The 21,112-nt window shown below is 61.3% G+C and overlaps 2 protein-coding genes across 2 annotated transcripts; one reads left to right on the top strand and one right to left on the bottom strand.

The window, feature by feature from the left end:
• Window positions 1-7,350: 7,350 nt before the first annotated feature.
• EDF1 (endothelial differentiation related factor 1) lies at window positions 7,351-11,098 on the top strand. The gene is made up of 5 exons (XM_047768992.1): window positions 7,351-7,557; window positions 9,311-9,362; window positions 9,718-9,878; window positions 10,052-10,145; window positions 10,641-11,098. Exons 1-5 carry the CDS (start codon window positions 7,480-7,482, stop codon window positions 10,700-10,702), a joined length of 447 nt encoding a protein of 148 aa, XP_047624948.1. The 5' UTR covers window positions 7,351-7,479; the 3' UTR covers window positions 10,703-11,098.
• Window positions 11,099-11,685: 587 nt separating this feature from the next.
• Window positions 11,686-20,927, bottom strand: MAMDC4 (MAM domain containing 4). Its single transcript, XM_047769306.1, has 30 exons — window positions 20,909-20,927; window positions 20,242-20,454; window positions 19,500-19,697; window positions 19,253-19,426; window positions 19,049-19,174; window positions 18,769-18,899; window positions 18,604-18,688; window positions 18,322-18,447; window positions 17,991-18,128; window positions 17,809-17,897; window positions 17,551-17,724; window positions 17,198-17,282; window positions 16,957-17,121; window positions 16,445-16,573; window positions 16,159-16,290; window positions 15,942-16,066; window positions 15,748-15,859; window positions 15,478-15,594; window positions 15,195-15,329; window positions 14,947-15,083; window positions 14,658-14,877; window positions 14,429-14,566; window positions 14,210-14,328; window positions 14,032-14,122; window positions 13,738-13,884; window positions 13,461-13,595; window positions 13,233-13,360; window positions 13,021-13,129; window positions 12,387-12,565; window positions 11,686-12,264 (listed from the first exon to the last, which is right to left on the bottom strand). Exons 1-30 carry the CDS (start codon window positions 20,925-20,927, stop codon window positions 12,223-12,225), a joined length of 3,918 nt encoding a protein of 1,305 aa, XP_047625262.1. The 3' UTR covers window positions 11,686-12,222.
• Between the last annotated feature and the right edge of the window lie 185 nt (window positions 20,928-21,112).

The raw sequence follows: 21,112 nt of genomic DNA, 5'->3' as shown, positions 1-21,112 counted from the left end.
TCCCATCGTGGCTCAGTGGTTAATGAATCCAACAAGGAACCATGAGGTTGTGGGTTCGATACCTGGCCTTGCTCAGTGGGTTAAGGATCCAGTGGTGCCCTGAGCTGTGGTGTACGTTGCAGACACAGCTTGGATCCTGCGTTGCTGTGGCTCTGGCTTAGGCCCAGTGGCTATGGCTCCAATTCCACCCCCAGCCTGGGAACCTCCATATGCCGCAAGTGTGGCCCTAGAAAAGACAAAAAAAAAAAAAGTTTCAGGCCAACCAGTGTCTCAGGTCTGGAGGAAGCCCACACCAACTTGTCTGGAGAGAACAGGCTGCAGAGGATGAGGCCTGGGGAGCATAGGGATGGCTGGTCCCCTGATGGTTGGAGAGGAGATTTACAGCTCTGACAGTTGGGCACCCAATTAATGGGGGTAAATAAAAATGAAGCAAATAGGAGTCCCCACTGTGGCGCAATGGGATACGTAGCATTTGGGGAGTGTTGGGACACAGGTTTCATTCCCAACAGTATGGCACAGTGGGTTAAGGATCTGGCACTGCTGCAGTTGTGGCTTAGGTCACAACTGCAGCTCGGATATGATCCCTGGCCTAGAAACACCATATGCTGCGTGGGAGCCAAAAAAAAAAAAAAAAAAGGTAAATAAACATGCAGCCAACCAAAAAATTAGAGATATGGTGGGAAAGAATAGAATCACAGTGCATTATGCGGATCATCCGTGAACAGCACTTTTATAGTCATATTCATCAGAATAAAAAGGATGAAACCAATAACTTCTACGTTAACAGTTGGCATGTTGTTCTGTTGCTCCAACCTTATAGCATCAGCTTCCACAAGAATGTCACTCTTCCCAGCCCTGCGCCATTCCTTTTGGCTTGGCCAGTCCACTTCACTCCCCATGCTCCCCTGAGCACTGTTTGGACCCTATGTTCACACGCCCATCCTCCACACTGTAGCCAGAAGGTTCTTCCCCAAAGGCAAACCTCAGCAGGTAACTCCTGTTCTAATCCCAAAAGGCTCCTTCTTTTCAGAAAATATCCATCTGGAGTTGTCATACCTGTGACATCTTCTACATTTGAGACAAAGCCCAAAAATCACATCCTATGACACCTTATATAGTTGAGATGTAGCCTGGGTATAGTATCAGAAATGAAGACTCTACCTGGGTTTAATATTGGAGGAGTCCCCGGTAGCCTAGCGGTTAAGGATTTGGTGTTGTCACTATGTGTCTAGTTCGATCCCTGGCCCAGAAATTTCTGCATGTTGTGGATGCAACAAAAGAGGCGGGGGGGACAAGCATACTCCATGCAATATTGGGGATGTACTTATATTTAAAAATATCATATTGGAGAAGGCAGAAAATAGGATGAGTGATCCTGAGTAGAGAACCATAGAAATAGTCTGCAGAGCAGAAAGAAAAAGAGATAAAGAGCTGAAAGAATAAAGGTGGAAAAATCTGAACTGTGAGACATAACAAGGAGAATTATATACCTTAATTGGAATTCCAGAAGAAAAGGGAAAATGGAACAGAAAAAACAAAAATATTTGAATACTAGTAAAATTTTTCCCAATTTGATGAAAATCAACCATATAGGTCCCCCAAATTCAGCAAACCCAAGCAGGAAAATTATGAAGAAAGTTATATTTGGGCACATAACAGGGACCCCCACCCCCCAAAAAAAGAGATAATCTTGAAGCAGCCAGAGAACATGTCACATTATGTGCAGGATACAAGTAGAGACAAATGATACAAACAGACATGAGTGACAGAGGACTTCTCATTGGAAACAATGGAAGTCAGAAGACAATGGGACAATATTTATAAAATATATCCTTGAAAAATAAGTAGGGCAGTTCCTCAAATATTACAAACAGAATTACCAGAAATTCCCTGATGGCTCATGGCTTAAGGGTCCTGCACTCTCATGGCTCTGGCTCCAGTCACTGCTGTGGTTCAAGTTCAATCCCTAGTCCAGGAACTTCTACATGCTGTGGGCGTGGCCAAAAAAATGGAATTACCATATGATCCACCAATTCCACCTTTGGGTATAAACCCAAATAAATGAAATTAGTGTCTTGAAAAGATATGTGTACATCCATAAGCACAGCAGCACTGCTCACAATAGCCAGATATGGAAGCAACCCAAATGCTCACGAATGGAAGAGGCATGAGCAAATATGCTATGTACACACAATGGGGGATTATCCAGCCTGGAAACGGAAGGAACCTCTGACACAGTCCACAAGCTGAATGGACCTTAAGGCCATCACTCGGAGTGAAATAAGCCAGTTACACAAGGACAAGTGGTGTATTCTCCCATTTAGATGAGGTTCTGATAATGAAGTTATAGAGACAGAACGTAGAGTGACAGGTGTCAGGGCTTGGGGAGAGAGCGAAAGAAGAGTCAGCGATTAACAGGGAAAGAGTCTTAGCTTTTATGAAATAAAGAATTCGGGAGTTGGACCATGGGAGTTTCATAGAACAATGAATGTGCGTCAGGCCACCGAACTCGAGAGTTTTACAATGGCTAAGGCGGCAATTTGTACATTGTGTATTTTACCACAATGAAACATGCTTTAAACAGGGGGGAAAGGGATTTCACAAGGCTGAACTTCCAGGAAGTGGGATCATGGGACCACTTGAAGTCTGTTAGCCTTGGTAATCAGAGACTTTCTTTTTTGGCCACACCTCTGGTATATGGAAGTTCCCAGGTCAGGGATCGAATCCAAGCCACAGCTACAGCAACGCTGGATGCTTAACCCACTGAGTCGAGCTGAGATTCAGACCTACGCTGCTCCAGAGACAACACCAGATCCTTAAACTGCTGCGCCACAGCAGGAACTCCATGAACAGCCTGCAAGTGCATAAGTAACCCCTCCTTCCTGAGGTGTGTGGACACTCGCATTTACTAGATTTTTTGGGATAGCTTTTAACTGATAACTCTTAGTGCTGATTTTCATCAGGGATATAATATTCAAATTAATATCTTTATTTTCAAAATATAGATGAGTTCCCTTGCGGCTCAGCATGGTAAGGATCTGGCATTGTCACTACTGTGGTTTGATCCCTGGCCGGGAACTTCCACATGCTGCAGGCGTGGCCAAAAAACAAAAAGGAAATATAGAAATAGCCAGGTTTTATCTTTGCCTTCCAGAAGTGTGTGGAATTATCTTTTCTCTCCTTTGTATGTGAAGACAAACGAATAGCACTGGTTACTTTATTTATCTTTTGTTTTTTGTGTTTTTTTGTTTGTTTGTTTGTTTTGTCTTTTGTTGTTGTTGTTGTTGCTATTTCTTGGGCCGCTCCCGCGGCGTATGGAGGTTCCCAGGCTAGGGGTCTAATCAGAGCTGTAGCTGCCAGCCTATGCCAGAGCCACAGCAACACAGGATCCGAGCTGCGTCTGCAACCTACACCACAGCTCACGGCAACGCCGCATCGTTAACCCACTGAGCAAGGGCAGGGACCGAACCCGCCACCTCATGATTCCCAGTCGGATTCGTTCACCACTGCGCCACGACGGGAACTCCTACCTATTTATCTTCTTAGGACCACCCAGCAGCATACGAAAGTTCCTAGGCTGTGGGTTGAACTGGAGCTGCAGTTGCTGGTCTATATCACGGCCACAGCAACACCAATACCAGATTCAAGCGTCGTCTGCAACCTACACCTCAGCTCACAGTAATGCCAGAGATCCTTAGCCCACTGAGCGAGGCCAGGGATTGAACACAGGTCCTCATGGATACTAATTGGGTTCGTCACCCCTGAGCCACAACAGGAACTCTGGTTTAAACAGTGCAGAGAGGAGTTCCGGTCATGGCGCAGTGGTTAAGGAATCCGACTAGGAACCGTGAGGTTGCGGGTTCGATCCCTGGCCTTGCTCAGTGGGTTACGGACCCAGCGTTGCCGTGAGCTGTGGTGTAGGTCGCAGACATGGCTCAGATCCTACGTTGCTCTGGCTCTGGCGTAGGATAGCAGCTACAGCTCCGATTAGACCCCTAGCCTGGGAACCTCCATATGCCACGGGAGTGGCCCAAGAAATGGCAAAAAGACAATAATAATAATAATAATAATAAACAGCACAGAGAGAGGATTCATTAAAACCACAGTGGGACCTTCCCATTGTGGCTCAGTGGAAACTGATCTGACTAGTATCCATGAGGACGCAGGTTCCATCAGTGGGTTAGGGATCCCGAGTTGCTGTGAGCTGTGGTGTAGATCCCAGACACGGCTTGGATCCCGTGTTGCTGTGGCTGTTGGTGTAGGCCAGCAGACACAGCTCTGGTTCAACCCCTAGCCTGGCAACGTCCATATGCCGCAGGGACAGCCCTAAAAAGACAAAAAGAGAAGTTCCCGTCATGGCGCAGTGGTTAATGAATCCAACTAGGAACCACGGGGCTGCAGGTCCAATCCCTGCCCTTGCCCAGTGGGTTAAGGATCCGGCGTTGCCGTGAGCTGTGGTGTAGGTCGCAGATGGGGCTCGGATCCTGTGTTGCTGTGGCTCTGGCGTAGGCTGGCAGCTACAGCTCCGATTGGACCCCTAGCCTGGGAACCTCCATATGCCACGGGAGCGGCCCAGATAGGGCAAGAAGACAAAAAGAAAAAAAAAAGACAAAAAGAAATACATAAAACAATGGTGGTGTGACAATGGCTCCCTGAGACCTGCCTACCTACCCACTGAGGGGGAAATGAATTTAAGAAGGGAGGTTAAATTATTGACACACTGGGGTGCCAAAGGGAGACCTGTTTGCTCAGGTGCATCCCCACTAGCACGAAGAAACAAACCCTAAACCTCATCTTATTTACTCAGTTCAGCAGAGTAAAACAATTCCAAACTAAAGAAAACAAAGGGTGGAGTGGCCCCTCTGGGAAGACATGAACTGCTGACCAGGCCTCCCGCCTGCTGCTGCAGGTTCATTCCCCTGGGCCCCACGTCAGCTGAGAGCACTCAGAGCCAGGATGGGGTGAGGGAAGATGCAGGTCAGGGACCTATACCACCTGTGCCCTGGGGGTAGCACGGGCCGCAAGCAAGGGGGCTGCAGAGATCTCTGTGGCAGCAGACCTGGACTCCTATCCAAGGGCTGGATGTCCTGGGGTCACATGGACACCGAGGTCTACGTGTCCCCATCTCCCGGCTGAGCCAACCAGGGCAGCCGCAGTACCGCAGAGCTGATGCAACTTCTCCTGCAGGAATCTCAGCCAGAACTCCAGCCAAGGGCCGCTCCTGGGGTTCACACGCCCAGTGTTGGTTCAATTCCATGAGTAGGGTACCTTAGCGGTTAAGACCGCTGCCCCATACTCTTCCTGGGCTCCATGAAGGCCACAGGCATTTGGGGGACCTCACTTGAAGGAGCTTGAGTTGGGGCGCATTTAGTTGAGGTTTATGGGCTATTTTCATGCTGTTCGGTAGTGCTGGCCTGACCTGGGGCAGGTGAATCTTCTACAGCTGCCAATTACCCACCTGCACTCCGCCCGGAGCTGGAAATACGTGGAAGCGAGAAAAAAATAAGGTTTGCCGTGTGAAGAAGGGAATCTGCGCAAAACTGTAAGCAGAACTCAGTCCTCCTGACACTGGGCTGGAATGCGCGGGTTTAATTCTTGAAACCTCGCTAAAGCTGGAGTCAGGCCAGGCCTGGAGTGGACGCCCGCACGGCCCCCGCACATGTTGGTTACCTGACCGGGAAGAGGTCCCCACCTACAGCCTGGGCAGGAAGGCGCCTCAACTTTCCTCCGCAGAAAGAAGGAAGCTTCCCTCCGCCCCAGGACACCCCAGCCAACCAGAGACTGCAGCCTCAGCCAATGGGAAGCCTCCAGGCTTTGGACCGCCCCCCCAACTCCTCAAATGGGCTTTTTGGTTATCGCAGCCCCGCCCACATCTCCTTTTCCCTATAAAAGCAGGTTTCCCCCCTCCTGATTCTCCGAATTTGGCTTTTGTCTCTTGCAGTGTTGGGGGTGCAGTTCTTCTGCTATTTCCAAATAGCGTTTGCTGGTAAATAACTGGCTATCACTTATTAAAGTGGACACATCTTTTAGAATTCTTGTCTTGTGGAGCAGAAACCTGTAGGAAAGCTGCAAAGAGTGCCTCTCTGCGAAGCCACAAGTATTAGCCACACCGATGTCCGCGGTAACAATCAGATGCAAATCTGTTCAAACATGTTAGACGTATGACTGAATTCTCTTTCCGCTCTTTCCATAAAACAATTCTGCGAAGCCTCATTGAGTGTGGCATTCAATGAGAATACAGCCAGAAATGTAAGCAAAAGCAGTAGAGATGCATTCATTAATTCATACAAACATTATTTTTTCTGAATTTTGTGATGCTTGTGGCATTCGTCAGTCTTAAAATTTATAACTATCGGCTTATTTTCTCATGCAGAGTTTATCATAAAATAAATATTACAAAATTATTGTAAAACATTGTACATTGTGTATATTACATTACTGTAAAGTTATGTGTACATATTTTCAAAATATACATGTTATACGAAAATGTTTTTTGTAGTCAATTTGTTTTTATAATTTCGCACATTTCCTTGGAAATTATATATGCCTTAGACCTCACCAAGCCTACATCCACCCCAGCCCCCATCATCTTTGTGTCATGGGAGCACAACTCTAGATAAGTAGAACTTGGAATTGCGTTCAGGGTGATCAAAAACAAAGAAAAGAAAGAAATGAAATTGAAACTAACTTCAACCACCAAAAAATCGATGAGGCTACCTTTCCCTGGCATCCAGTTTGCGCACCCACCTTGCAGCCAGGCCGTGGCTGGTGGACCCGGATCCCCAAAGATGAGACCAAGAAACCAGATGTAGGCTCCAGTCTCCCTCCCCCTACCTGCGCCCCTTCTTCTCCCTGGGTCCCCTCTTCTTCTCGCACCGGCGCACGGCACCCCCATTCGCGTTTCCCCTCGCAGGACCCCACCCCGCGTCCTGCACCCATACCCATTCCGAGGGCCTCGCTGTGCTGCCTTCCCCAGCCGGGGTTCCCACCCCCTCACCCCAGGTCCTCTGGCTCTCCCTAGCGCCCCCGCTCCCCCCAATCGATCCTCGGCGCTCCCAAGCGCCCTTTCAGCATCCCCAGGGCCCCTTGTTCCCCCGGCGTCCCCTGTCCCCCCATCGCCCCTCCGGCGCTCCCAAACGCCTCTCAGCGCCCCCTCAGCACCCCCAGCGACCCGCCCCCGCTTCAGCGCCCCCCAGCGGCCACGCGCTCCAGCCCTGACGTCTCCCCACGTCGTGAACTCGCTCCCCCGGCGCTGTCTCAGACGAGCCCGGCGCCGATTGGCCCCGAGACGCGGGAAGTGCCCGCCTCCAGGACCTCCGGCCAATGGGAGGAGGGGGCGGGCCCGCGCCGGGCGCCGGAAGCGGCCGTTCGACGAAGGGACGTCGCGTCGCAGGGTCTAGAGCAGCTGCTGCGGAGCCGCCGGACGGACCGCCTGCACCCGCCTGCCCCTCCTGCCCCGTCTGCCCCGTCTGCCCCGCCATGGCTGAGAGTGACTGGGACACGGTGACAGTGCTGCGCAAAAAGGGCCCCACAGCCGCCCAGGCCAAGTCCAAGCAGGTGCGGACGCAGCGCGGGCCTCGGGACTCAGGAACGGCCGGGCGGGGCGGCCGCAGGGGCGGGGAGTGGGGACAGAGGTGGGGGGCCGGGGGCGGGGCCGGGGCTGGAGCTGGAGACGTGGGTGGGAGCCGAGAGGGGCCGGGCGCGGGGAGCCGGCGGGGGCCCGGGACGGGCGGGAAGCGGGAGATCGGACGAGGTGTGTGTCGCAGGGTCGGGGCGTTTTCGGGCCGATGATTAAGGTCTGCGGGCGAGGCCCTCTGTCTCTGGGTGAGGACAGGGCACGGAGTGGAGGAGGCGTGGGGCGAGGTTGGCAGGGAGGACCTGGAGCGGAGATGAGGGACGAGGCACGGGTAAGTGGCAGTTCCCAGGAAGGGATGGGACGGGCAGAGGCGGCCCGCACCTCCCGCCCCAGGATCTCCTTCCCCCCTCTACGGGCTGCCTGGTGCTTAGCCCGTCAGATGCTGCCTGAGGCACATTGCTGACTGAAGGGAGTCCCTGGCCCCAGGCCGAGGTGACCTAGAAACCCAGCATACAGGGAGACTCTGCGTCCCCATCTTGCAGGGGTAGCCAGCGTGCCCTGAGAGGTACTCGAGGCAGAAGGTTCCCCGCCTGGCTAATCCATCCAAGGTTCACCTGTGAGTTGATGTAAGGCGGGGAGGGCGGTTCGGCCTCCACCCCTGCTTGTTGATACTCTCAGGCCACCCTGGGCAGGCCTGAGACACGCAGTATCAGGCCTGGCCCCGTGCTGACTTCGGCCCTGGTGAACGGCATTCATTGACCTGACCTGGACTCGTTAGTCAGTCTAAGTCGAGCTCAGTCTTTTTTTTTTTTTTTCTTTTTTCAAAGGCAGCTTTGGGAGTTCCCATCGTGGGCCAGTGGTTAACGAATCCAACTAGGAACCATGAGGTTGCGGGTTCGATCCCTGGCCTTGCTCCGTGGGTTAAGGATCCGGCGTTGCCGTGAGCTGTGGTGTAGGTCGCAGACGCAGCTCGGAGCCCGCGTTGCTGTGTCTCTGGTGTAGGCTGGTGGCTGCAGCTCCGATTCGACCCCTAGCCTGGAACCTCCATATGCCGCAGGTGCGGCCCTAGAAAAGGCAAAAAGACAAAAAAATAAAAATAAGTAAAATTTGATTTAAAAAAAAAAAAGCAGCTTTGAACAGGTCTAGAAAACGTTGAACATAACACACCTAGGCTGTTCCTCAGGCATATCTGAGTTGTCAGAAGCGTCAAGAGATACGTTGTATGAACAGCGGGCAAGCCTGGACCCAGGGGTGTCACTGCCTTTGGTGGTGTTTAGGGCAGGGACTGCAGGCATGGTGCTATGGGTTCTCTCAGGAGCCAGATTGACTTGGCATGTCTTTCTGCTTTTGCCAGCAGGTCTGGTAGAGAAGCGAATCTATTTCGAGTGTGGGTTTCTGAAAGGAAGCTATTGGTTCGCCTTTCTTCACTGCAGAGACACGAGCTCTGTCTCTTTTCCTGAGCAGGAGTTGCTGAGAGTCGCCTGGCTGTTTGGTTGTAGAGGGATTTGTACAACCAGCTTTGGTTTAAGCCCAGCGTTGCTTGTCAGCCTTGAAAAAGCACTGGATACTGGGCCAGCAGCACAGCGCTTTGGGCATGAGCTCCCGGCCCTGCTGCCTGGGCTAGAAAAGCACCAGGCGTTGGCAGTGTGCCGACTGGCTGACGAGGCCTAAACTGGTGTTTGCCAGATACCACTGAAGCTAACTTTGACCAAAAGCCATTTCTTCATTTCCTAGGCCATCTTAGCAGCTCAGAGGCGAGGAGAAGATGTGGAGACTTCCAAGAAATGTAGGTACTTGTGTTTCCACCACCAAAACCAGGGTGTGCTGTTGGGGTTCAGGTCCGCAGTGGGCGCCTGGGGCCCCGGGGCTGTCAGGATGGCCTCTGGCAGCCGAGGCTGCTGCGGAGCTCGGAGGGTCTGGGATCTTGTCAGAGCAGCTGAGGTCGGCAGAGGTCGGGAGGGATTGTCCCGCACGCTTCCCTCAGCTGCGAAAGCCTCGGGGCTCCGTGCTCTTCGGCCCGTGGGCCGCCACTACTCTGGGTGGCCTGGCTTCTCCGTCACTCTGGGCACAGGGCACCTCTTGGGCTTGGTCCTTGGGCTTGTTGCCAACCCTCCCCTCTGCCCTGCTTCCCACCGGTCCAGGGGCCGCCGGCCAGAACAAACAGCACTCAATCACCAAGAACACAGCCAAGCTGGACCGGGAGACGGAGGAGCTGCACCACGACCGGGTCACCCTCGAGGTGGGCAAGGTCATCCAGCAGGGCCGCCAGAGCAAGGGGCTGACACAGAAGGACCTGGCGACGGTGAGTGGGGCTGGCGGGCTGGGAGTGGCAGCTCTGCTCGCCTGGTGACCCAGGGTCATCGTCCGCCCAGGCCACACGCTGCCCCGCAGGCGGGCCTGAGGTGTCTCCCCCAGAGGGGCTCCAGCCTCAGCCTTTCCTTCTTGAACCGACTGCAAAATACACGCTCTCTTTAGAAAATCAACGAGAAGCCGCAGGTCATCGCGGACTACGAGAGTGGCCGGGCCATACCCAACAACCAGGTGCTGGGCAAAATCGAGCGAGCCATCGGTGAGTGTCCTGTGCCCTCCTGATCAGGCGGGGGCGCTGCCCCTCCACGGTAGGGGTGGGGTTGGGGAGGGTGGGCATGGGAAGGGCTCCGAGGCCCCCAGAGAAAATGCCCAGAGCGAGGAGTGTCTGGGCTCCTCCTTTGGCACCTCCTGCCCCTGTGCTGTGGGCCCGCGCGCCCCCTGCAACGCTCTCGTCCCAGCATCGGGCACGTTCCGCGCCCACGTGAGCCCCCCCGCCCCCCAGGGGTGTCCACGTGGCTCTGAGTGAGGAGGCCCAGTTCTGGGAAGGAACGTCCTCCAAGGTGGGTAGCCACATGCTCCTGAAAGTGAGCCCTGAGAGCTAGGGATGTGTTCCCCCACAGCCCCGGAGGCCGGCAGCTGGTGCTCAGGGGTCAGGGAGGGTGCCCGCTGCCACCTTGGGGGCAGCAGGTGGGGACGCTCTGGAGCCGCCTTGTCCTTGAAGCTGCAGAGGTCAGTGGGCCGCCGGCTCTTTCAGGCCTCAAGCTCCGGGGGAGGGACATCGGGAAGCCCATTGAGAAGGGGCCCAGGGCGAAATGAACACAAAGCCTCGAAATCAGTGCGTTCCGGCTGAGCTCACCTGGCTGGTTGCCCTCGACCACCTGCGGCAGCGCGTTCTCATCACGCGGCCGAGCGGACCCGGCGGCAGCCCTGCCCGGACCCCTCCACCCACGCCTGCTGTCAGACTAACAAACAGAACCTTGCAAAGTGTCCGCCACTCCTCGTCGTCCCCCCACCCCCCCCCCCAGGCCCCGTCCCTGTCCCGTCCCTCCAGGGGGCGCAGAGCGCTGCCTTCCTCTCCCCTGGCTCTGCCCAGTCGCCGCTGTGGCTCCCGAGGGGACCACCTCCCGCGGGTGGGCGGCCGGACCGTCGGGAGAGGAGCTGCCCCTGCGCCCGGCTCGCGGCGACGGCAATAAACGTGTGTTGCCCTCCCTGCCGGCCGAGTGGTGGCGCCCGTCTGTCTGCCTGCAGCGCCCCTCACTCTGGCCCGCAGTGTGGCCACGGGGGAGCCCGAGGGGCTGTGGGGGAGGGGGGGGTCCCTGTGTTCCTCCACGCCGGCTGGGACAGTTGGGGGATGTCGGTCTGCTGCTTGGCACCAGAGCCCAGTGTGGGCACCCCCAGCCCCAGCACAGAGGCCCTGGTCCCATCCTTCCCTGCGGAGCCCAGGGGGTGGGGGTGGGGGTGGCAAGCCGGAGCCCCCTGGGCTGGTGGGGGATACCTGGCCATACAGGTGTGCCCCCTCCCCCTCCCAGGACAGCCAGGGAGGCCTTCCAGACCCAGGTGGGTGGTGGCTCATTCTCCTGCGAGTCAGATCAGAGCCAGTGGCCTTCCTATTCAGGAAGAGTCCATTTGACTGGATGCCCTGGACACACTTCCAGGGGGTCAGCTCGTCCTCAGGCCCTGTGAGGCTCGGAAGGCAGGGACCTCTGCTTTGCCTCCCGGTGACCTGTTGCAGGGGCAGCACAGGGACACACTGTGCTCTCTGTCTGGAGACACCACTCTGGGGACTGCTGAGACGCTGATTGGGACACGTCACACAGGGACCTTTATTCGGGACACTGGACAGAGCAGCCTTACTGTGGCGAGGAGACAGAGCGGGCCCTTATCTGGCACCATGCACACATCAGGGCACCCCCACCAGCCCAGCTCCAGGCCACCTGGGGCCTGTGTCTGCTCCCGTCTGTCGCCTGTACCTGTGGGGGTTTCTATCTGGCTTTATCTGGATGCAGAATCCCCCAGATGGGCTCGGGGTGCCCCACCTCTGCCTCCCGGTGCCCCTAGGCCCTGGTCCTGTCTCTTGTGGCCTGCTCGTTTCCTGTCACCTGAGTCACACACACGTGGGAGGTGCCCCCAAGCATGGCTCGCAGGCAGGTGGGGGGTCTGGGGACGCAGGGAGCAGGACGCGCAGCCTTCGACCTCAGTGGCCGGGGTGTCCCTGTGAGCTAGGGCTTCTGTTGGGGTGAGGACCACACCCAGGCGTGGGGGTGCAGGTAGTGCTGGGCTAGGGTCCTGGGGAGGGGCGGGGACTTCTGGAGCAGCTGGCGTCTTCTCTGGATTGTCTACTGCTCGGTGGCAACTGACGCTGGCAGGGTGATGCCATCCTGGGAGGAGGGAGAGGAGCTTCACGAGTCCTGGGCGCTCGTAGCCCGGGGGGCAGGGGGTCCTGCTCTCGCAGGAGGGCCCAGTGGCTTGGCTCCCATCCAGCGCCCCCCAGAGCTCCTACCGCGTTGAAGAGAATGTTGTCGAAGCCAGGGGCCGGGGCCTCCGACTCGCCCCCGGAGGGGCAGCCCGCCCGCTTCTGCAGCCAGCGTCGCCCTACAAGTCCGAGCAGCACCAGCACCGCAAGGAGGAGGAGGGCACTACCAACCACGGCTGGCACCGATGTGGCCACTGCCCTGTCCCCTGTGGGCCACAGGGCATGTGACCCCGAAGCCAAGCCCTCCCTGTTGGCCCCGTCCCTGGCTGTCCCCGTGGCCCCAGAGAGCTTCTGGGTTCACCCCTTGAAGAAAGGGCCGCCCCAGGCTAAGGTCGGTCCACAGACCTGTGGGGTCACGGCACCCGGCTGGACCCTGCCTGGCAGGAGGCAGCAGTGACCAGAGTAATTCAGGAAGAGGCTGCTGTGGTTCTGGCCTGACAGGCATTCCCTCAGAGGGCTGGCCGCACCCCGGTGCAGGAGCACAGAGTGCAGAGGCCGGGGTGGGGGCACCCCACGCCTGGGCACCAGGGACCGCCCAGCCCTGGGTGGGGCACAGCAGGCAAGGGGGGTGTGGAGCAGGGCTGCTGGCAGCCACGAGGGCCGTGAGCCACAGATGGAGGCCCAGACACAGGGCGGGCCGGCCGATCTGGGCAGGGCTTACCCTGGCTGGGTGCAGGCTGCTGGCAATGCTGCCCGGCCAGATACTCAACGTCGTCTAGGGCAATGGGCCCCAGGGCCGGCTGGCCACCCAGAGTGGCTTCAAACACGATCTGACCGGGAGGGAGCAGAGGCTGTGTGGCCCCCGGGGAGGCGGGGGGGAGGACAGCCCCCCGAGCCCCCGGGGTCTCCTGGCTCTGGGCAGCCCGGCCTCACCTGGAACTCCTCAGCGCTGGCCACTTGCACCCGGCCTTCCAGCCACTGGTGCCGCAGGTGCCCGCCTGTGCCCCACACAGCCAGCTGGCCCTGCGCGCTGCTCAGGAGCACCCTCAGCTCGCCCTTGTCTGCGAGCAGGGGCCGGGGAGTGTCAGGGGCCCGACCTGCTCGGGGCGTGCCACCCTCGCCCTGCTCCTCCTGCCACCCAGGTACCCCAGCCCAACTCACAGAAGTGCTCGGGAAAGCCCATGTGGTACCAGAAGCGGAGGCAGGAGACCTCAGTGGCAGGCAGTGGCTGGCTGCGCAGCCAGGCCGCTCGGCCCCCCGGGCCCAGCACACCCGTTTCGAAGAGAGCAAAGTGGCCTGGAAACGAGAGGGTGGGGTGCCCAGCAGGCCCCCTGACCTTTGGCCTCTGACCCTGACGGCAGCCTGGGTGGGCTGGGCTGGGCTGGGTGGCCAGGGTGGGGGTGGCACCGGGGTCCCTTCCCGACTCAGACCCACCCACCTTTCTCTGTGCCCAGGGTGTGGTCCACAGGGGGTTGGCGGTAGCGGGAGGGCGTGGCTCCGCTGCTCCAGTCCCAGCTGTACCCGCCCAGGCCAGGCCAGGGCAGATGATGCCAGCCACACAGACCGGCCTCGAAGTCACAGGAAGCTGCAAGGAATCTGGGCAGTAAGAGCGTCCCCACCTCCCTCCAGCCCCGGGATGCCACCCCTCCTGGGGCAGAGGGCAGGCCAGGCCTCTCCGGGTTGGCACGGAGCAGGGCCTGCCGGGTCCCGGGGCCAGGCCGCAGGTTCCCACCTGGCCGAGGGCAGGGCCCGTCCTGGAGAAGCAGGTCATCCAGGGCAATGTAGGCGCGCTCCACGCCCGCGGCCACGGCCTCAAACACCACCTGGCAGGCACAGGGCAGGGTGGCCTTGCGCCTGGGTTGGACTAGATGGCCCTTGGGGGCAAGGAGGGCCCCCCCGACCTGACTCACCCTCCAGGCCCGCTCGGCCTGCACGTCCACGCTGCCCAGGCGCCAGGCGAACCCGCCGTGGGTGCTGATGCTGAGCACCTGCCGCATCTCGGCCTCCTCCACGTGGACCCGCAGGGTGCCTGCCGCCCGAGCAGCCCCGTCAGCGGCAGCAGGGAGACTGCCCGCTCAGGGCTCTTGGGTGGGGGCTCCCAGGGGCCCCTGGTCCCAGCGGCCCCTCACCTGGGTTGCGCAGGCTCAGGTGGTACCAGAAGGTCAGGCAGGCAGGCTGGGCCAGGGGCCTGTGTGCCTCCGACGTCAGGGAAGCCACGTGGCCGCGGGGCAGAGCCTGCGGGCTCATGTCCACCACCATGTAGTGCCCTGGGGGATGCCAGCGTCAGCCTGCTGGCTCCGCCCTCCCCCTCAGCTCACCACCCCAGCCCTCTGCCCACTGCCCGCCCGCTGCCAGCACCCTGAGCCGTCTCTGTGGTGTGGTCGGCGTGGGGACCCCAGGCGGTATGGCCTGTGGCGTTGGTCTGGCGTGTCCAGAGGCCCTGGCCTCCCGTGGAGAAGCCACAGGCCGAGTCCTCGAAGGAGCAGCGTTTGGGAGCCGAGCAAGGCCCAGGCCGCACGGCCACGTCGTCCAATGCCATGGTCCCGTGGTACCCGTCCCGGAGGCCCTCGAACAGCAGCTGGGGGGCAGAGGGGGTCAGCTGGCTGGGGCCTTCCCTGCCCACCACCGCCCGGGCACCGGACCTCACTTGGTACTTGGCGCTGGTGTCCTGCGGGTGGTGGAGGGTGGCCCAGGCCTCGTGCCAGTGGTTGCCATGCGTGCCAGACCTCAACCACAGATGAGTGTCTGCCTCTCCTTCTCTCCTCATGGCCAGGCGCAGGGTCCCTAGAGGGAGGGGGTTGAGGGGACAAGACCCTAACTCCAGATTGCCCCTCACCCCCTCGACAGCCCCCAAGGGACCAGGAGACCGGACTTGGGTCTCTGTGGGGGTCTCACCGATCTGGGGCCCGTGGAGGTGGTACCAGAAGGAGAGGCACTCCTGAGGGGCTGTGGGTGCCTGGGGCTGGGTCAGCAGGTGGGCGCTGGGACCCTGGGCTGGGGGCTCCGTGGGGTCTAGGAGCATGAAGTAGCCTGCAGGGGGGATGTGGGGCTGAGCTGCAGAGACGCCAGGCTCCAGGAGAGACTTGGTCCAGGGTGACAGCGCTCGCCTCTGCTCCCTGGGGTAGGGCGTCTCCTCTGAGTCTGAGCGCCGCCCCCAGGTCTGGGCGCACTGCCTTACCGCTGCCCGTGGTGTGGTCGAACCTGGGGCCTTGGCTCTCAACCCGGCGCCAATGGGCATCTGTGAGGTGGTCGGTGTGCCAGCTGCACGCGTCCCGCTCGAAGTTACAGGAGACCTCTGGGGGCGGGGCCGTGGTGGGTCAGCAGGCCCCCAACCCCACACCCCTTCTGAGTCCCGAGAGGGTGGGGAGACTTGCTCCTGGAGTGGGGACTCCCAGGGGTGCCTCCAGGACTGGGCGGGGGGGGGGGGGCTGGGTGCTAAGGGGAGGACCTGCGTCTTTTTCGGTGGCCACCGTGGGGCTGCAGTCCTTGAGGGTCACGTGGTCCACCCCAGCGCCCTGCTGGCCAGGGCCGTCCAAGTCTACCAGCCCAACAAACTCCAGCTTCACGGGGGGGGGGAGTGAGGAATGAGGCTGTTAGGCCAAGGCCAGCTCTGTGCCCCCCTCCCCAGGCTGCCCTCCTCACCCGGAAGGGCCGGTGGCGAGCCCCAAGAAGGATGGTGTCCATCTTCCAGCCCGCGGGGCTGTGGACAGGGGCCTGCCACACCAGCTCACGCCGACTGCCCTCCACCACGACCAGCTCCAGAAAGCCTGTGAGGGGTGACCGTGGGCGGTCCCCCGCCCCCCCCCCACATACGGCCCCTGTCCAGGGCTTGCCAGAGGGCCCAGAGGGACAGCAGTACCTTGGGGCTGACTCTGAAAATAGTAGGCCAAGTGGAGTTCACAGCGCGGGCCTGAGGGGCCCAGGAGGGGTGTGAGAGCCCGGGCCTCCTCTGTCAGCTGCCCCCAGGCCCTCTGCAGGGACAGGAAGTGTCCTGGGGAAGAGCCTCAACTCAGCTGATTCCTTCCAGGAGCCCCTCCCCGCAACTCAGACACCCTCCCAAGTGCAAAGAGGCAGAGCAGGCACCGGTCTGGATGCAGACCCAAGGGGGCGGGAGGCTGCCCTGCGCTGGGGCCCTCGGGCCTCACCAGCAGCATTCCCGGCAGCGTCCGCTCCGGGGATCCGGCTCGCCTGGGCCGAGACACGCATCCACTGCAGGCGCCCCACGCTGGCGTCCTCCCAACCCCCGGCCGAGGGGTCCTCAAAGTCCGTGGTGCCTGCAACAGCAGCCGGCGGGAATCGTCTCGGGCCCCCGCCCCCGCCCCCTCCGGCAGCGGGGCGGGTCTGGAGGGAGGGAGGCGTGGCTCCCCAGCCCCGCCCACTCCGGCAGCGGGGAGGGTCAGGGGAGGGAGGCGTGGCTACCCAGCCCCGCCCACTCCGGGAGTGGGGAGGGCCTGGAGGGAGGGAGGCGTGGCTACCCAGCCCCGCCCACTCCGGCAGCGGGGAGGGTCTGGAGGGAAGGAGGCGTGGCTCCACAGCCCCGCCCACTCCGGCAGCCGGGAGGGTCGGGGGAGGGAGGCGTGGCTCCCCAGCCCCGCCCACTCCGGCAGCGGGGAGGGCCTGGAGAGAGGAAGGCGTGGCTCCCCAGCCCCGCCCCTACCGCACTCCTGCTCGTCCTCTCCCCCCAGGCACTGCTGCTGGAAGTCGCACAGCTGCTCCGGGGGAACGCACAGGTCCTCGCAAAAGAGATGTCCGGGCTCACAGAAATTCCGGGGCTGCAGGCTGGACGGCTGGGGCCAGGGACCTGGGGGCGGGCCAGACCCCTCTGTGGGGGCAGAGCTGGGGTCAGGCGGGCAGGGGCTCGGCTTCTGCTGAGGAGGGGCGGTGCTCCGCAGGCTCACCTAGGGCTGGTTTGCAGTGGTCCGACAGGATGAGGTCGTCCAGGCCCACGACGCCCCCGGGCCCCGTCTGCGCGGCCAGGAGGATCTGTGGGCCCCCAGCACTCCTCTGTCACACCCGCGGTCTGCTCCTTCGCGCCCTCTCCCCGCCCCCCCCTGCCCCCCGGCAAGGGAGGGGTACTTGTCTCCCCTCCCGCGCCACCCCCAGCCCTTCAGGAGGGGCCTTGGAAGGCGACCCCTCCCGGCCCTGGCCTGCACATGGCACCCTGCCTTCCCACTGGGACCCCCTGGGCTCCCTTCTCTGCTCTCTGAGGGCCCTACATGCCCTCTCCCCCCACTGCCCCCACCAGCCTCACCCGAAAGGGGCGCCCGCTCTGGATGTCGACACGGTCTCGAACCCAGGCGGCCCCCAGCTCTCCGCGGCGCCCCCGCAGCAGGACGAGGGTCTGGGGGGCGCCAGAGCTCCGAGCCTGCAGGAACACCTGGAGGCAGCCAGCCTCGGACCCATGCAGATAGTGATAGAAGACCAGCTGGGAGGGGACCAAGCACAGTCAAGGGAAACTCCAGGCCCCGGCACTCAGGGCAGGCACCCCACTATCGCCCCCTCGCCTCACCGAGCAGTTGTAGGGGGCAGAGGCCTGGAACTCGGGGCTAGAGAGGATGGCAGGGTCACTGGGCTCGGCCGTGGATACCAGGAAGGAGCCTGGGGAGAAGGCAGGCGTAGGCCAGGGTGGCCGGGTGGGTGCTGGGACTGAGTGTGGCCAGGACAGTGGTTGGGGTCCCCGGTGGGCCTCACCCTGAGCGCTGTTCCGGCTGTGGTCCCTGCGCGGCCAGGCAGGGTGCTGGGGGCGGCCTGTGCTGTGGTTCCGGGCCCAGCCCTCCGAGTGGTTCCACAGGCCCAAGCCCATCTCAAAATCCGTGGCCAGGTGGTGGCCTGGGGCGGGGGGGAAGCGGGGCTCTGGCTGCTGAGCGGCCTCCTCCCCGGGCCCCTGCCTCCCGGTCTGTGCTGAGGGCCCAGGTTACACGGCTCCAGCTCCAGAAAGACACTAGCCACCTCACCCCGGAAGGACTGTGCCAAGGGCCACCCCCTCCCTTGAACCGCACGCCGCCCCGCCAGCCTGGCTCACTGCAGGTGGGTGTGTCCTCATCCGAACGGTCCCCGCAGTTGTCCTCCCCGTCGCACAGCTGGTGGGGCTGCACGCAGGCCTTGTTCTGGCAATGGTGATGCCCCAGGGGACAGCGAGCCTGGGGGGCTAGGGCGGGGGAGGGTCAACCCATCAGAGGCCCCAAGGCCCCAGGGGGCAGCACTAGTGGCGGAAAGGCTCAAGGCCTTCTGGGCCAGGACAAGCAGACGAGGGGCTCCTGCCCACCGCCCCCCTCCCCAGGTGTGGGTCCCGGTAGGGCCTTACTGGGCAGGCCACAGCGCCCGAAGGCCATGTCGTCCAAGGCCACAGCGCCCCTGTGGGTGGCGTTTCGAGTGGCAGAGAAGGTCACCTGAAGAGAGTGAGGTCCCTGGAGACTCAGAGCTCAGACCTTCGCCGCTGCCCCGCCCCCCAGACCACCCCGCATCTCACCCTGAAGTCACCCCGGATGCGGCCAGTGGTCACCAGCAGCTCCTGCCAGCCTGGGCGCCAGGGCCCCGAGCTCTGCCACAGAGTCAGTGTCTCTGCACCGTGGGTCAGCTCCAGCCGCAGCTCTGCCACATCTGCAGTGGGGGTCCTGGAGCAGCTGAAGCCCCCGGGCGCCCCCCCCCCCGCCCGCCCTGGGGCGCCCTCCCATCTCTGCAGCGGCTCCCCTTCCTCTCCTGGTCCCTCTGTCGGGACACCCGACCTGGGCGCAGAGTCCTGGACCCACCTCCAGAGGCCGCGTGGTACCAGAGCCTCAGCTCACAGGTCGGGGCTGCCTCATGCAGGACGGGGGACCGCAGGGCTGCTGTGGCCGCCTCTTTCCCGCGGTGTGTGCCGACAGCCGCATACCAGCCTGGCGGGGCGGGAGATCAGGAGACCAGGCAAGAAGCAAAGAGGGGAGGGGTGGCATGGAGACCCGCCCAGGCCTCACCTAGGTCAGTGCCCAGAGTGTGGTCTGAGCGCGGCCCCGGACCCCCGGGCGCAGCCCCTGCCCGCTCTCGGAGCCAGCTGTATCCTGAGGTGCTGATGTCCCGCCAGCCGCAGAGGTCCTGCTCGAAGTCGCAGGAGAAGGGGGTGCCGGGGGCGGGCGGGGCCCCGTGGTAACCTGGGAGGGTGGGTGGTCAGGCTGGGCGGCCGCCTGCCGGCCCCGCCTGCTCCCCACCCGGGGCCTGGCTCACCGCACTGGGCCTCGTCGGGACAGCCTCTGCAGTCACACACGAAGTTGCACACAGCCTCGCGGGGGGCCCTGCAGCGGTTGGGGACCCAGGCCCAGCCCAGGGACCCTGCTGCCAGCAGAGAGACAGCCAAGTGGCCCGGAGCAGGGAGAGCCCATGGTGCAGTTTGCCCAGGCCAGTTCCACGGCCCAGAAACTGCTCAGACTTGGGCGGCCTGGGACAACGGTCACCCTGCTTTGGGGTCCCGGCCAGAAGGTCGTTCAGGTCGCGGCCTGAGCCGGGGTCTGGAACCCACAGAGAACTGCCACCTGGGGGTTCCTGTCAGGGCCAAGCAGATCACGTCTGGCCCTGGAGAGGCCGGCTCAGTGTCAGGATGGGGGTGCACGGGCAAAAGTCCCTGATGGGGACGCTCCCTGGGGATGTGCAGGAGGCCAGCAAGGGCCCCGAGGGGCTGCCAGAAGGGTGCCCTCCCCAGGGGACGCATGGATGGGCGGCCCAGCCCTCCTCTGCTCCACCCAGGTCAAGAGCGGAGGTTGAGCACCTGCCTTCAGGGCCCTCTCACCTGCAGCCTGGCTGGAGGCCACGGCCAGGCGGAGCAGGACCCTTGCCTCCCCGCCGGGACAGTCCTCGGGACCCCGAGGGCTCACCCTGTGTCCCCGCTGCAGCCCCGCACCCCTCCTTCCCCGCAGGCCCAACACGGCAGCCCAGGGCATTCATGCTTCAGGAGCCAGGTCCCATGACTCACCCAGGAGCAGGACCAGCGTGGGCAGGAGGTGGCCGGGCAGAGGCATGGCCAGGCCGGGGAGCGGGGTGTTCGCTGACCAGCCTGGTGGGGACTTTGCCTGGTTATCAGCTCCAGGCCCCACAAGCTGACTCTGCTCCAACTGGAGACAGGGCTCAGCCCCTTCTATACCCGTGGCCTCACGCCCGGCCCCACCCTGCACCGACGAACAGCCGGCTGGAAGAGCACGCGGGACAGGGGCCCCTGGCCCAGGGAGGCTCCCCCCTGCCTGGCTCCCTGAGGCCGAAGGTCAGGCCCTGGCCATCCTTCCTGCCCGTGGAAGCCCCACCAAGTGGCATTGGCCTTGGCTGTTCCTCCAGGGGCCTCTGTCCCCACACCTGCTGGGAGCTGAACTCAGCCCAGCCCAGGCTGCCACCTGGAAGCCAGCTGTGCAAACCCCACACCCGGCCCCTGGGGAAGGGGCAGCCCTAGCCACCAGGGACACTGTTCCCTCTGTACCACAGAGTGTGAGTTTTTCCTCACTTGTTCGCTTACAAACGAGGGCTGTTTATTCAGCGGCAGGTGTCCTGAGCACAGTGGGGTGAGCGCTGCCAGGCTCAGGCTCCAGACGGGCCTAGGGGCTCTGGGCCTGGAGATGCCGACCCCAGTGGAGGATCTGGAGCAGGCTCACCTGCTGTTTGGCGCTGCATGGCCTTGGTAGCTAGTCTCACCTGAGCCTCCGTTTCCTCATCTGTAAAGCCCAATCCCCTGCCTGGAGAGGCTACCACGAGCGCCCTGGGAGGGCACAGAAGGCGGGCGCAGAGGGGTCACAGCCTCAGCGGGGCATGCCCACACTCCAGGTGATGAGCCACAGGGGCAGCTCTGCCCTCCTCTA

This window comes from Phacochoerus africanus, chromosome 2, assembly GCF_016906955.1.
Source record: "Phacochoerus africanus isolate WHEZ1 chromosome 2, ROS_Pafr_v1, whole genome shotgun sequence".
Taxonomy (NCBI): domain Eukaryota; kingdom Metazoa; phylum Chordata; class Mammalia; order Artiodactyla; family Suidae; genus Phacochoerus; species Phacochoerus africanus.
The sequence above is the reverse complement of the archived record's forward strand: the minus strand, read 5'-3'. Positions and strand labels throughout refer to the sequence as shown.

Bases quoted from the DNA above. Each gene is read 5' to 3' on its own strand.
- EDF1 (XM_047768992.1), top strand. From the start codon at position 7,480: ATGGCTGAGAGTGACTGGGACACGGTGACAGTGCTGCGCAAAAAGGGC. The intron at 9,363-9,717 runs GTAGGTACTTGT...CCACCGGTCCAG, and splicing joins TGTGGAGACTTCCAAGAAAT to GGGCCGCCGGCCAGAACAAA. The intron at 9,879-10,051 runs GTGAGTGGGGCT...CGCTCTCTTTAG, and splicing joins CACAGAAGGACCTGGCGACG to AAAATCAACGAGAAGCCGCA.
- MAMDC4 (XM_047769306.1), bottom strand. The intron at 18,448-18,603 runs GTAAGGCCCTAC...CCCCCGCCCTAG, and splicing joins CGGGCGCTGTGGCCTGCCCA to CCCCCCAGGCTCGCTGTCCC. The intron at 12,265-12,386 runs GTAGGAGCTCTG...CCCTCCTCCCAG, and splicing joins ACAACATTCTCTTCAACGCG to GATGGCATCACCCTGCCAGC.